Here is a 14731-nt window from a genome sequence, read left to right on the forward strand (position 1 = left end):
TTGGTGCCAAAGCTTTTATTTACACAAGACCCCCATGGGTCGTGGAGGTGTCCAGGCCACACCACCTGGCTGTGTCGCCTCCTCAGCCCCCTGGGGGCTCCTCTGACAGTGGAGGGGACCAGTCCCCTAGGTCTTTGATGCCCATGGAGCAGGGTCCTGGGCAGAAGTCTCCACGCCCACAATTGCTCCCTGGTGCCCATGGGGGGCAGAGCAGAACTGAGAGCAGCCCTGAGGCTGCTCTAACTGCAGGGCCCAGCACAAAGGTGTACAGCGGCCTGCACCCCTACAGGGGCTGGCTAACGGCCTTGTGCCTCCCGCAGCAGCTAGCTCCATATTCGCCCTAGCACACAGGGCAGAATCCCTGGAGGCCCCACAAAGGGGAGAAGAACCCAGGTGTCCTGGCTCTGGATCCCAGCCATGGCCCAGGCTGCCTGCACTGAGCCTGCAGCACCAGGCTGCCTCTGTACCTCAGAGCAGGGGGAAAGGGGACAGCGTCTGTGTGCCCCTGCCACGCTCCAGCAGCTGGGCAGAGTTCTGGCCCGATGCCCTGGCCCGTGGCCAGGGTTCAATATGGTGCCCGGCTGGCTTCCTGCAGCCTGCGCTGGTTCTGAGCCTGGCGGGGGCACGTGGCTCATGGGGGCGGCAGCAGGAGCCTCCTACCCTGGGATCCCCGCCTCTGACCTCCTGGCTCTGCAGTGGCCGAGCATCCTCCAGCCGCCTGGGGGTTCCTGCTGGCCAGGGACCAGCTGTGTGCTCGTCTTCCCCAGCCGCTGTGCTGGGAGCAGGTCTACAGCTGGCCAGGCCCAGCGCTGCTAGGAGATAAAGCCTGGGTCAGAGACGTTCGGCCCCTTGTGCTCCCGGAGCTGCAGAGCTGGATCTGGATCAGGCCCAGCCCTGCTGCTGTTAGCCGGACCATGGGCAATAGGGGGTCCCACCAGCTGTGCAGCCCTGGACACAGCCTCAGGTCTCCCCCCCAGAATCACCCCAGCTTAGCGCTTGGCACAGGCCTGTTCTGCTGCCCTCGGGGGCCAACAGGGACTGTCTTTGCCAGGCAGGGGGAACGGTCCCAGCTGGGAGCCCCTGCTGCGTCCGCTGGCTCGGGGCTGTTCCTGGCCAAGCAGCCTGGGACCCAGGGAGTTCACACAGCAAAGGCTCGGTGCCGGTTCTGTACCTGAACGGCTGGGCGGGGCCTGGAACCAGCCGGTGCTCACCTGACGAAGACGTAGAGCATATGGCCTGGGTCAGAGACGAAGACCCTGCAGGAGGGAACAGTCCGTCAGCCAGGGCCAGCGGGCCATCCCCCTGGCCTCTGGGCCCCACCAACCTGTACTTTCCTCCCGGCCTCCCTGGGGGTCAGTCCCCCTTTCACACAGATGGAGCTGCCCCAGGGGGTGGTGTCAGCGGAGGTGGTTCCTGAACCCAGCTCACGTGGGGCCAGGCCCGACCCTGCCTCGCTCTCCCCAGGGGGCCATGGGGCTTGGTCACAGGAGCAGCCTGCTTTCGAGGCACCGGCTCAAGCCCCGCCAGGTGCATGAGGCACCCGCTGAGGCTGGGGAGAGTCACGGCTAACCCCTGCTATCTATCGACTGCCATGGGAGGCAACTGGCCAGAGGGGTCTGAGCTTGGGGCAGGCTGAGAGCCAGGACTCCTGGGTTCTGTCCCTAACACGGGGAGGGGAGTGGGGTCTAGTGGTCAGAACAGGAGGGCTGGGAGCCAGGACTCCTGGGTTCTCTCCTTGGCTCTGGGAGGGGAGTGGGGTCTGGTGGTTAGCACAGGGGGACAAGGGGGGGCTGGGAGCCAGGACTCCTGGGTTCTCTCCCCCTGTGGATTCCCTGCCTGCAGCTCAGGCCGCTCTCCTGTTACTTAGGCCAGTTCCGCTCCCGGCCTGGGCCCCTCGCCAGCTCCGCTCCCTGCCTGGGCCCCTGCCGTGGGGGGGGGAGAGGCAAGGGAGATGCTGAGTCACTGGGGAGCAGCCAAGCCCCGTGTTGCACCAGAGTCAGTGAGCAGCCTTGGGCACCCTGCAGAACTGGCCCCTCTCTGGGCAAAGAGCTGGGGAGGGAGACAACTGGCAGGTGGGCCCAGGGCCACCCTGACCCCTCGTAGCTCTACCCTGGGGCAGGGCACTTTGCACAGAGTCTGGGGTGGAGCTGGGAGAGAACCCAGGCGTCCTGGCTCCCAGCCCCCTGCTCTGACCATCTCCCAGGCAAGGTTACCCGGGATTAACCTCTTGTGCCACTCTTGGGGTTTGCTCAGCTCCTACCAGCTGGGGGTCCCGCTGAGCCGGGCCCTGGGCACCCCAGCTGGGGGTGGGGGTGGGGGGAGAGTTCAAGGCCCATGGGCGGCTGTGTGTGTGGAGGTGACAGGCGGCTGGCCTGGCTGGGGGTGCTCACATGGCCCTTGCCCTGGCCCAGACGGGCCCCCCCCGCGGGACTCACCGCTCCCCCCAGTGGTAGAAGGCTCGGTCCTGGTAGAAGTTGCACAGGAAGAGCCAGAGGCTGATGGTCTCCATCCAGAAGATGACGAAGAGGAACCAGAGGGAGGAGAGGAGGAAGAGCTCACACGCCATCCTGCCAAGGGCAGAGGGAAGGTGCTGGGACGGGCAGCTCCGCACCCCGGGCTGGGGGCAGGGCGCCAAGCCCGCACCAGGCAATGGCTGGGGGCCCAGCACGCAGCCCCCAGCTTCGCACAGGGAGCGAGGCCCGAACCGGGGCCCCTTCGAGGGCGCTACCAGCGCCTGCCTACGCGTGTGCTCGCACGTGGCCCCAGCGTGTGCGGGGCGCTCTGCCCGCCCCAGGCTGGCGGCTCTGTGCCGCCCTGGGAGCTCTCCCGGCCCCGAGCCGGGGGGGCGGCGCTGGGGCAACCGGGTCGTGGGGTCGCAGGCTCCAGCGGGACCCCCGGCCTCGCGCTTCACAGTCGGGGCTCGCGGCCCGGAGGCCAGGGCAGGAGACCAGCGGGGCTCAAAGGGGATTAACAGGGAGGCGGGGGGGTCTCTGGCAGCAAGCGGCTTCCAAACCCCTTTGCACCCGGGACAGGGCGATCGACAGGGGCCCGTGGGGCGGCCCCGTGACCCAGCACTGATGCCCCCCGGCAGCCTCGGGCACGGGGGCGGTGGGGGGAACGCTGCGGCCTGGGGACAAGGGAGGGTGGGAGGGGACAGGGGGACTTGCGGCCCGAGAGGGGTTCGTGCTCCCGACCCCAGCTGCCCTCGCACCAGGGCACAAACACACACGTGCCAAAGGGCGTCACACGAGCGTCCTCACCGAGCGCACCAGGGACACGCGCCGACCCGGGGCAGAAAAACACAAACCGGCCAGTCAGGTGCCCCCCCCCCCGCCCTGCTCTCCGCTCCCGGGCTCCCCCCGCCGGTGCCCCCCACCCCCAGCCCCGCCGCTCCCTCCGCTCCCGGTCCTGGGCTCCCCCCGCCCCCGCCGGTGCCCCCCACCCCCAGCCCCGCCGCTCCCTCCGCTCCCGGTCCTGGGCTCCCCCCGCCCCTGCCGGTGCCCCCCCCCCAGCCCCGCCGCCCCCTCCCCTCCCGGTCCTGGGCTCCCCCCGCCCCTGCCGGTGCCCCCCCCCAGCCCCGCCGCCCCCTCCCCTCCCGGTCCTGGGCTCCCCCCTCCCCCGCCGGTGCCCCCCCCAGCCCTGCCCTCCCCTCCCGGGCTCCCCCCGCCGGTGCCCCCCCCCAGCCCTGCCCTCCGCTCCCGGGCTCCCCCCGCCGCCCCCACCGGTGTCCCCTCCCCCTCCCCCTCCCCCTCCCCCGGGCCTCACTCACCCGCGGCACCGAGCGGGACCCGGGAGCGGCGGCGGCCTCTGGCTCCGGGATCCCCAGACCCGCTCGGGCTCCGCCTCCCCTGGGTCCTAGCGCCGCCCGCACCCCGGCGGGCGCTGAAACCGCCCAGGGGGCCGGCAGGTTCCCCGCCCCCCCCGCTGTAAAACTCCGGCCAGGGGGCAGCCCCCGGCACAGGACCCCGCAGGGGGTAACTCCCCGGCTGCTGCCCGGGGGCCAGGCCCGGGAGCCCCCCCCAGGGCGCGGCGTCGGCTCTGCCCTGGGCCCCGGCGAGTGTCGCGCCCCCCCGGGCCCTGTGTGAGACCCGCCGGCCTGGTGGGTTGGGGGGGGGGGGCGGGAGCCCGGACGCCTGGGTCCCCCCTCCCGAGCTGTCTGCGACACGCTGGGCCGCAGGCGGGGACGAGGCGTTTGCACCCAGAGCGGGGGGGGGGTGACCCCCCTCCCACCCCCAGCCGTGGGGCGCGGCCGGGCATAAGGTCCGCTCGGTCCCGCCCTGGAGCTGCCCATAAAACCCCGCCCGGCCCGGCCCCGCCGCGACTCGGGAGCGTAATGGACTGTAACCGGGCAGCAGGTGAGCTGGGAGCCCCCCCAGGAGCCAGGAACCCCCCGGGGCAGAGACCCCCTAGAGAGTCCCCCTCAGGAGCCAGGAACCCCCCCGGGGCAGAGACCCCCTAGAGAGTCCCCCCCAGGAGCCAGGAACCCCCCGGGGCAGAGACCCCCTAGAGAGTCCCCCCCAGGAGCCAGGAACCCCCCGGGGCAGAGACCCCCTAGAGCCCCCCCCAGGAGCCAGGAACCCCCCGGGGCAGAGACCCCCTAGAGCCCCCCCCAGGAGCCAGGAACCCCCTGGGGCAGAGAACCCCTAGAGGCCCCCCAGGAGCCAGGAACCCCCTGGGGCAGAGACCCCCTAGAGCCCCCCCCAGGAGCCAGGAACCCCCCCCCGGGGCAGAGACCCCAGGAGTGCCCACGGGGGCCAGCCCTCCCCCAGCAGAGACCCCGGGAGCCCACCCCCCCAGGCAGAGCCACCCCAGGGTCCAGTCTTCCAGGTTCCCCCTGCCAGTGCTGAGTGGGGGCCCCCAGCGCTCCCCAGGCTGGGGGGCGGGTAGGCGCGGAACAGGGCCCAGTGCTGGGCGCTGCAGGGGCGGGGGAGAGACACCAGCAGCCCAGCACAGGGGCCCTGCCTGCCCCGCTTCCTGACCCCTGTGCCCCATAGCCATCCATGGGAGAGGGCTCTGGGCTGGGCACAGCCTGACCCACTCTTCTCTGCCCCGCAGCTGTTGACCCGGACCTCAAGAAACATGAGGAAGGGAAGAAAGTGGGGCACCCCACCAAACACAAGGTATGGGGGGGGCAGGATTCAGGGAGCCAGGGTGGGGTCAGGGCAGGAATCAGGCCCCATGTCTGGGGGTGCTCTGGGTGGGGGAGGGGTAACCACTCAGGGTGCCTGGATGGGGGGCACCTGCTCTGGGCATCCCCCCATGCCCACTGCAGCACTGACTCTGCTGCAATGCTGGGGGGGGCCCTGGGCCTGGGTGGGGCCTGGGCAAGGCTGAACCTCGTCTCTCTCTCAGGACGAGCACGGATCCTCCTCCGACTCCAGCAGCAGCTCCAGTGAGAGCAGCGGGGAGCACCATGGCAAGGTAGGGGGTGAGGGGCCAGGACCCCCCGGGGGAAGGGCTGAGATAGGCACCCTCCTGAGCAGCTCTGCCAGCCCAGCCTCCTCCTCTCCCTCCCCCAGCGCCTGCTGCTGGCACCATTGCCGGGGGGTTCTGGGGTTCCCCACAGTAGGGAGGGGACAAGGGGGCTGAGCGTTAGAGGAGGGGGGTCGACACTGGGAGCCAGGACTCCTGGGTGCTCTTCCTAGCTCTGCCCTAGCCCCATGCAGTGGGGATAAGGAGAGCCCCCCATGCCAGGGGAAGGGGGCGGGTCTGTTCCCCACCCAGGTGCCAAGGGCCCCCTGCCAGCAGACAGCCCCACAGCCTGTTCTTGCTGGGAGGGTACATGGCCAGCAGCCCCTGCAGGGAGCCCGGTTCCTGGCTCCCCTGGCCCTGTTTGCCCAGGTCTGGGGGCCATCCCAGCCCCCCAAGGGCACTTGGCAGCTCTGCTGCCCGCACACTGATAACCACAGGGCTGTTGGTGCCCCGCGGCCCAGCCTGGGGCTAGAATCCAGCCTCTGCTGCTGTCAGGGCCAGAGGGTGGGACCCGCAGCCCCCAGGGCGGGCACGGCCCCAGCTGCTGGGCAGAGCAGGGCTGGGACTGGCTGCAGAGAGCAGCTGGCACTAGCAGGCAAACACGGTCCTGGAGGGTCAGGGCCTGGGCCCGATCCACCAGGGAACAGAGGTGGATCACAGCAGCAGAGCCTTGGAGATTAGAGACCCCAGGGGACCAGGTGCTACCCCACTGCAGGAGACCGCCCCGCTGCAAGCTCTGTCTGAACACACCAGCCGCAGGGAGGAGGGAAACCGAGGCTTGTGCAGGCCTGGGACAGAGCTGGGCTCTTGGGGAGCCCAGGTCCTTCCCCCCCTTACCCCAACGCTCTCCCTGCAGCCCCACTGCCCAGGCAACGAGCACAAGAAGAAGAAGAAGGAGAAGAAGCTGAACAAGGAGAAGAAGCCGCAGAAGGAGAAGTCCAAGGAAAAGAAGAGCCACTGATGCCAGCACCAGGACTGGCTGCGTCTGGCCCACACTGCACACCTGGCGCTGGGCAGAGACCCGGCCCGAGAGCAGGGCTGGGAGGAGAACCAGCAGCTCAGCCGGGCACCCGCTGCCCTTATCTGTCCCTTTGGAGCCTGCCCTTTGGAGCCTTAATTGGAAATAAACAAGGGTGGGTCTGAGCTTGCCCTGCGGATGCTGTGTGAGGCAGGGGATTATTAGCCTGCCCTAACGAGCAGGAGCCTAGGGCAGGGCCAGCCCAGGCAGCTTCCTCCAGGTGTGGCCTGACCCACAGAACAGGTTCTGAAGGGGTCAGGAGAAGGTGGCAGGAGGTGCTCTCGGCCCCACCTGCAGGGAAGGGAACAGCAGCTTGGCAGGTGGCCCTGGGGAGGCAAGCGGCCCCCAGCTGCAGAAATGTGGAGCAGTTCCAGGCTCTCCAGCTTCCTGCCTGCACTGCAGCAGACCTGGTGTGTGACAAGCCAGCCAGTTGTGGCAGGTGCTGGGGAGCAGCTGCCCCGCTCAGGGCAGGAGCAGCAGGGGCCAGAGTGTGGGGCTGGGGAGTAGCCGTACGCCCAGCCAGCTCCAGTGTGGACAGCAAATGGGTGCTGGTGCCCTTGGGGATGCTCCAATTGCGCTCCTGGGGGCCAGGCAGTCTCCCTGGGGTGTCCCTGTTGCTGGCTACGTGAGTGACCCCCCCCATGCACGCCAGCACACGGAGCCACCATAGCTACTGTTTATTGGCTTGTGGATACAGAGGCTCTGGGGGGTGGCTCAGGCCGCATGCAGCCCCGGCGGGCCCCGGCGAGGCAGCCCTAACATGGCCTGCCCCCCAGCCGCAGCAGAGTAACTGAGAAACCACCAGGCAGCAGCACACATGCATTAACATGCAGCCGGGGGGGTGGGGGTCTAGCAAAGCTGGGGGAGACCTGCCCAGGCATTAGCTGGAGCTGCAGGAAGCCAGCCCTGAAGGCCAGTGACAGGAGGCATTAGACCGGGCAGGGGGGGGCCTACGTAGCACCAGCCCAAAGGCCGTGTCCAGGGCAAGACTGGCCCCAGTGGCCTAGGCCCCAGCCTGGCAGCCACCCCCGGCCAACACCGAGAGAAACAAAAAACAGCTGTTGGTTCAAAATGGCCAGACAGCCAGACGTGCCCCCAGCACCCCGTGAGCCCTGGGCTGGTGCCGCCCAGCCTGGAGGTGGGGGCGGCTCTAGGCAGGAACGCAGGCTGGCATTTCACATGCAAAACTAGCCCCACCCCAGCAGCTTGGTGCAGAACCAGGCAGACCCCGAGGTGGCGCAGGGCTGGCCCACACGGAGCTCCAGGCAGCTGGTTCTTCACGGCCCTGCAGGAAGACAGCTGCCCACGGAGGAGGCACTGGAGGGTAAGGGACACCCCCACCCCTCAGACACTGCCCAGCTGAGGGTCCCACCCCTCCACAGACACTGCCAGGGCAGAGCCTGAGATCTCCCGAGCTGGTCCCCTTCTCAGAGACAAGTCACTTGGAATATGCCAAGCTCCAGCTGCCTCCCCCAAGGGCAGCGCCTCCCCCGTTGACAGCGAGATTCCTTCCACGCCCCAGATTGGGGCCCTTAAACAAAACCCTGCAGTGTCTCTTTACTAAAGGGCTAAACCCATCAGAGAGGGAACCCCGCCCCAGGATCCTGGCCAGGAGCCCCCCCCCCCACACCCCGCTAACCCTAACACAAGGACGTCACCGCAGCACAAGCTGGAGCGGACACGGCGTTGTTTGACCCCCGCCATCAGCCTGCCTGTGAACAGGCCCCAGGCAGGGAGCGCGGCTGGGGAGCGAGGGGCAGGGTCCCGGGCAGCTGGAGAGGAGATGCATGAGGGAGGCCCCATCACCTGACGAGGTGGAAGGTCAGCCAGTACATGAAGAGCGGCTGCAGGGCGGCGATAGCCATGGTGAGGTACATGCGCAGCTGGTTCTTAGCCCCCCGCACCAGCACGCCCTCCGCAGCCGCCTCCGACAGGATCTTCAGCCGCAGCGTCCTGATCTGGGGGGAGAGGGGAGAGCGCTAGGCCAGGGCCTGGTGGGAGCAGCCCTGGGCCACTGGCCACATGGCACATGCTGCCGCTTCTTCCCCCCCCAGCCGTCCGAGCCCAATATACTGGGCACCGCTAGCCGGTTGGTCCCCAGGACAAGGGCCCGGCCTGGGACGCTCTCCTCAGCTCCCGCAGCCGGAGAGGAAACGCAGGGGAGACGCTGATTCCACGGGGCCCAGCACCAGCAGCGCAGTCCCGAGGTCAGAACCAGCCAAACCAGTAGCCAGCCCCAGAGCTAGACTCCACCCCGTGACTGACCCAGGCCACCTGTCCCCTTGCCGCAGCCAGCCCTTACCATGAAGACGAAGATGGAGAGGCAGCACCAACTCAGCAGCAGGTGGTAGCCAGTCTTGCCGAACAGCAGGCCGGACACGATGCCGACAATCATCCTGCCGCAGGAGAGGCATGAAGTGAGCGGGTGTGGGGTGCCACCCCTAGCCCTGGGGGTAGCAGAGCCGTGCCACCAGCACCCCCTCCTGTGCTAGGGCCCTGGCCCAGCACCCCACTGCAGCGTGGTCACTCACAGGCTGGGGGGGAGGGACACGTTTCCAAACGCATCCCCCTGGCGCTAATTTAATTCGACAGAGATCTGGACCCACACCCAGAGTCAGGCCCCTTTAACTCCACACACTGCACATCTGCGTCAGCCCCAGAGCGCTGACCCCAGCCCCTCTGCCGCTCAGAGACTGGGACACGATCCCCTCTCCCTGCAGGGCACAGGGCTGGTCTCCTCCCCCCATTCGAGTGCGGTGGTTGCAGCTCCAGGCTGGGGAGGGGCCAGCACTCACCCGACGTACTTGTACCCCGAGAAGGCGACGAGGTCGATGGTGGTGAGGTCCGTGTTCACAGTCACCAGGTAGAGGCTCAGCAGGATGGCCAGCACCTCCACGATCAGCCAGGCCAGGGCCGAGCTGGCCTGCAAGCCCAGGATGTCGGGAGAAAACCTGCATTCGCACAGGGGTCAGGACGGTCAAAGGGCACCAGCTGGGACTGGGAGGGTCAAAGGGTGCCAGCCTGCCGATGGGCGAGTTCCTGGCAGCCTAGGCTTGGCAGGACCTACGACGCTTCCCATGCGGCCACCTCCCAGCCCCCCGGGGAGCCTGCAGGCCATCGAATGCCGGGCACCAGCAGCAGGGTCAGGCTGACCCCACGCCCTCCCTCTGGGCACGGAGACACGCAGAGAGCTCCTGTACTGCTGGCTAGAGGCCACCACAGGACGGTCTGCTCCAGGCACAGGAGCATGGCGTTCCCAACTGACATACCTGGGAAGGTGGGGCCGGTTCAGGCTGGGGTCCCCCCACTCCCACTAAAATTCCCCGCCTGGAGGGCATTCCTGGAAAGGATGTGGGCACTCAGCAGCTGCCAGTTTTACCCTGGTCAAGCTTCTGTTCACATGGATCAGCCTGACCTTTGGCGCAGGGTCTGAGAAAGCGCCCACCCCCAGCACGAGGCTGCTGCACCCCCACGCTCAGGAGAACCACACGCAGACGGGGCAGATCCGAGTCCTCAGGACAGCACAGACCCAAGGCTGCTGCTGCACCTGGGACATAGACACCAGCTTCTCCTGGCGCCAGTGGGTGCTCGCGCCACCCCTGCCCGCCCCACCCCCATTCCAACCCCTGCCCCAACTCCGCACCCTCCCTGTCCCTATTGGGCCCCTTCCTCAAATCCCCGCCTTGGCCCCCCCAGTGCACCACGTTCCCGCTCCTCCCGCCTCCCTCCCTCAGCTTGTTTCGCCATGAAACAGCTGTTCCGTGGCAGCAAGCGCTGGGAGAAGCAGGGAAGGCGCGCTCAGGGGGAGAGGCGGAGGTGAGCTGGCGTGGGGAGCTGCCAGTGGGTGCAGAGCACCCACCAAGTTTTTCCTGTGGGTGCTCCAGCCTCGGAGCATCCACGAGTCGGCGCCTATGCCTGGGGAGCACTCTCCTCACCTGTTCTGGGTTCCCAGTGCTAAGCCAGCCACCAGGATGTACGTGATGAAAGCCATGACTGCGAAGGAAAGAGAAACAAGCTGGTGAGTCCCAGAGTCACTGCTCTCATGCAGAGGGGACCAGTCCGGCCCAGAGGATAGGGAATGCATAGACCTCCTGAAAGAGCACATGGGAGATGCCAACCTGGGCTACTAAGCTGAGAGGGCTCCCAATGCCCACAGGAAACTCCGAGATGGTGGAGGGAGTAACTCTGCTGCCTTTACTCCCGAAGAGTTGGCAACAGCAGAATAATTCCCCCACCGTAGCCAGGCCGCTCAGCTTCCTCCTGTAGACAAGGCCTCGGAAACCAGGGAAGGTTTCAGGGAGCCAACTAATCTATATTGCTGCTCGGATCCACAGTGAACTGTGCAACTTTCAACCTCCCATGCAAGCACCCCTGAAAGTCAGGCCATAACACCCAGCGCCCAGTGCTGCATTGGCTAGGGACTGCGGGACTCAGCCTACAAGCCCGGAAGGACGAGGGCCTGCCCTCTGCACAGGGTCAAATCAGACCACACGCTGCTGCCCAGCAAGGTACCTGGAATGTAGAGATCAGGGGCGTTGATGTCAAACCGTGGTGCTACAGGTGTGTCCTGCTGGTATCGCACCTGCCAGTCCTGCCAAGAGACACACCTGTGAGGGGAACCCCAGACACCCGAGTGCTGCAGAGCCAGAAGGGGTGAGCTGGCAAGGGAGGGCAATCTCTGCATGGTGCCCATCCTCCTGAACCGGCCTCACGGTACGAGCCAGCCAGGAAGCTCGTTTAGCTTTAAACCCAGGCCACCCAGCGAGCGTCTCTTGGTGCGGCACTCAGCAACCAGGAGCCAGCGCCCCGGGGCCAATAGCCCTGCACTGGAGAGTCACTTATGTAGTGTGCGGGTCTGGGGGTGCTGCATCACCCTGAGCCCTGCCGGCAGCACAGCCCTACCACCAGCGTCCCCCCTCCCATGGGTGTTAAACACTACAGCAGAGTGGTTGTAAGGGGCTGCAGAATGGGCCCGGTGGAGTCAGACTGACCATCCAGAGAGTGTGCCCCACACCAGGGGGCGGAGCGGCCCTAGATGCGGACGACCCGCACAACCTTGTATGCGCACTCAGACTTAGGCGCCAGCTGATTTTGGAGGTGGATGGTGGAGGTGACGTCCTGGACTCTTCAATCCTCCATTTGAAGTTTGCAGGCTAAAGAGCCCTTTGCAACTCCCATCACCCAACCTGCTAACGAACAAGGCCGTGGCTCCAGTTACCCAGCTAGGTTCAGCCTTTCTGGGCTTACCTGGTGCATGAACGGGAAGAGAAGCAGCCCCAGCTTCTTGCCCACGTAGACAGTGTCCACGGCAAAGTAATATTTCAGCTTAGTCATGGGAATGAAGCGGTCAATCTGCAAGGAGAGGAAAGCAGCTCAGGGCACAGGGGGGCAGGGGTGTAGGATGGGGGGCCCCATGTGTGGGGGGGAGCACCAAGTGCAGAGCAGGGGGCATCACGAGGAGAGGGTAGGGTCAGAGAGAAGCAGCCACTCAGTCTTCTGTCCCAGCAACAGGACAAACTGGAGGCTGCGCTGTGGATGGGACGTCTCCCCCCGCTACCTTCCCCCTGGCCCCACACTCACGTTCTTGTCCACAATCTCCTTGCTGTGGCTGGCCAGGGTGCTGCCGTAGGCCATGGCGAAGCTGGACATGGGCTCAGCCAGGAAGGAGCCCTGTGCAGGGTAGCCCACAGGGGGGGACTGCGGGGCAGCGTAGCCCCTGCCCAGGGCGCTGGAGCTGGTGTCATCGAACAGCTGGGGAGGATCAGCCATGCTGGAGGAGGCGGCCGGCAGCCGGCGCTTGGAGGCTGCGGGAAGGAGACAGCAGGTGAGTTGGGGTGATGGGACCCCAGGGCACAGGGACTTGGCACAGGGGGGCACCCCCACGCGATCGGCTTAGAGGCTGGAGAAGCTGGCTCTCCTCAGCCCCTTCAGCCACGGGCCGCTCTGCTGGGGCTGCCCACGAGGGGCCCTCCAGCGATGCCGGCCATGGGGGGGTCCCCGAGACAGCCAGCCCCTGGGGACAGGGCGAGACCCCCCAACCTCATCCCACCAACGAGCTCGCAGGCAGCAACCGCCAAAGGCCACTGCAGGGAGGTGCCCCACGGCCAGGGGGCCTGAACCCGCCCCAGACACCCCCTCGCCGCCCCTCCCCCCCGAGACAGCCCCCGTCACCCCCTCGCCGCCCCTCCCCCCAGACACCCCATTCGCCGCCCCTCCCCCCCGAGACAGCCCCCGTCACCCCCTCGCCGCCCTTCCCCCCGGGCAGCCCCCTCGCCACCCCTCCCCCCCGAGACAGCCCCCGTCACCCCCTCGCCGCCCCTCCCCCCAGACACCCCCCTCGCCGCCCCTCCCCCGAGACAGCCCCCTCGCCGCCCCTCCCCCCGAGACAGCCCCCGTCACCCCCTCGCCGCCCTTCCCCCCAGACACCCCCCTCGCCGCCCCTCCCCCCCGAGACAGCCCCCGTCACCCCCTCGCCGCCCCTCCCCCCAGACACCCCCCTCGCCGCCCCTCCCCCCAGACACCCCCCTCGCCGCCCCTCCCCCCCGAGACAGCCCCCGTCACCCCCTCGCCGCCCTTCCCCCCAGACACCCCCCTCGCTGCCCCTCCCCCCGGGCACCCCCTCGCCGCCCCTCCCCCCCGAGACAGCCCCCGTCACCCCCTCGCCGCCCTTCCCCCCAGACACCCCCCTCGCCGCCCCTCCCCCCGAGACAGCCCCCGTCACCCCCTCGCCGCCCCTCCCCCCGGGCAGACCCCTCGCCGCCCCTCCCCCCAGACACCCCCCTCGCCGCCCCTCCCCCCCGAGACAGCCCCCTCGCCGCCCCTCCCCCCGTCACCCCCTCCCCCACTGACGCTGCCGGAGCCCCCCGCCGGGGCCGCCATCTGGGTTCATCGCGCTCCGCCCCGGCGAACTGTCAGCCGGGCCTCGCTGCCGCTTTAAGGGAAGCCCCGCCCACTTAGGGCCAACCGACCAATTGGAGAACGGCACTGTTCGCAGGCGCCGCCAATCAGCGCGCGCCGCCGCCGCCCTACCAATCACGGGTCGGGCCGAGGCGTCACGTGCCGGGCCGCCGCCACGCTCATTGGGCAAGCGGCGGGGGCCCGTTGCCCGGCGCAGTGTCGTGGCGCGTGCGTTGGACAATGCGCCGGAAGGTCACGTTGCCAAGACGCCGCGCTGCGTGTGCGGTCGCGCGACCCGAAATGCCCCGCCCCCCATCCCTGCCCAAGATGGCGACTGCGGGGCAGTCACGTGGCTGCACGTCCCTGTCCATGCCCCTTTCCAAGATGGCGGCCGGCTACTCTAGCTCAGGCTTTCCCCAGTGCTGTAGGCCCAGGCCCAGGAGCGCCCTTCGCCCCCAGGGCCTGGGGCTGGGACCCCATGGCTGGAGTCGCCCGCCCAGCCTGGGCATCAGCTGGGCCCTGCGGGGCCGGGGCCAGCCCTGGGGGGAACCTGGGCCTGGGGCCTCAGGCCTCCCGAGAGGCCGAGGAGCCACAGTGGGCAGCCGAGCGCCCTGCCCCGGAGCCTGCAGGCCCCGGCCTGTCCCAGCCCAGCCCCAGAGCCTCCGAGCCCCCGCACCCCGACAGGGCACCCTGAGCGTGCAGCCGGCCCCCGGAGCCAGGCCGGCCAGGACGGCCGCCTCCCCGGCTCGCGCCGTACGACAGAGCCAGGCCGGCCAGGACGGCCGCCTCCCCGGCTCGCGCCGTACGACAGAGCCAGGCCGGCCGGGACGGCCGCCTCCCCGGCTCGCGCCGTACGACAGAGCCAGGCCGGCCGGGACGGCCGCCTCCCCGGCTCGCGCCGTACGACAGAGCCAGGCCGGCCGGGACGGCCGCCTCCCCGGCTCGCGCCGTACGACAGAGCCAGGCCGGCCGGGACGGCCGCCTCCCCGGCTCGCGCCGTACGACAGAGCCAGGCCGGCCGGGACGGCCGCCTCCCCGGCTCGCGCCGTACGACAGAGCCAGGCCGGCCGGGACGGCCGCCTCCCCGGCTCGCGCCGTACGACAGAGCCAGGCCGGCCGGGACGGCCGCCTCCCCGGCTCGCGCCGTACGACAGAGCCAGGCCGGCCGGGACGGCCGCCTCCCCGGCTCGCGCCGTACGACAGAGCCAGGCCGGCCGGGACGGCCGCCTCCCCGGCTCGCGCCGTACGACAGAGCCAGGCCGGCCGGGACGGCCGCCTCCCCGGCTCGCGCCGTACGACAGAGCCAGGCCGGCCGGGACGGCCGCCTCCCCGGCTCGCGCCGTA

At 68.8% G+C, this 14731-nt stretch overlaps 2 protein-coding genes across 7 annotated transcripts in view; one reads left to right on the top strand and one right to left on the bottom strand.

Moving 5' to 3' along the window:
* The window catches only part of YIF1B (Yip1 interacting factor homolog B, membrane trafficking protein), a 20976-nt gene continuing 6245 nt past the window's right edge, over positions 1 to 14731 (bottom strand). The window contains exons 1-11 of one of the 6 annotated variants that reach the window (XM_073322321.1): positions 13340 to 13450; positions 12071 to 12294; positions 11738 to 11842; positions 11003 to 11081; positions 10426 to 10483; positions 9286 to 9441; positions 8793 to 8886; positions 8297 to 8448; positions 2436 to 2567; positions 1172 to 1211; positions 1 to 809 (exon numbers count right to left, since the gene is read on the bottom strand). In XM_073322321.1, coding sequence (XP_073178422.1) covers positions 1208 to 1211; positions 2436 to 2567; positions 8297 to 8448; positions 8793 to 8886; positions 9286 to 9441; positions 10426 to 10483; positions 11003 to 11081; positions 11738 to 11842; positions 12071 to 12294; positions 13340 to 13379 — 1044 coding nt within the window. In that variant the 5' untranslated portion in view covers positions 13380 to 13450 and the 3' untranslated portion in view covers positions 1 to 809; positions 1172 to 1207. Of the gene's footprint in view, positions 1257 to 2435; positions 2568 to 7152; positions 8449 to 8792; positions 8887 to 9285; positions 9442 to 10425; positions 10484 to 11002; positions 11082 to 11737; positions 11843 to 12070; positions 12295 to 13339; positions 13451 to 14731 lie in introns of those variants that run through there. The other 5 variants (XM_073322318.1, XM_073322319.1, XM_073322322.1 and 2 more) reach the window with 5 other exon arrangements.
* Positions 3743 to 6615, top strand: C23H19orf33 (chromosome 23 C19orf33 homolog). The gene is made up of 4 exons (XM_073322330.1): positions 3743 to 4355; positions 5056 to 5120; positions 5353 to 5421; positions 6329 to 6615. The coding sequence occupies exons 1-4, from the start codon at positions 4334 to 4336 to the stop codon at positions 6431 to 6433; spliced, it is 261 nt and encodes an 86-aa protein (XP_073178431.1). The 5' UTR covers positions 3743 to 4333; the 3' UTR covers positions 6434 to 6615.

This window comes from Lepidochelys kempii, chromosome 23, assembly GCF_965140265.1.
Source record: "Lepidochelys kempii isolate rLepKem1 chromosome 23, rLepKem1.hap2, whole genome shotgun sequence".
Lineage (NCBI taxonomy): Eukaryota > Metazoa > Chordata > Testudines > Cheloniidae > Lepidochelys > Lepidochelys kempii.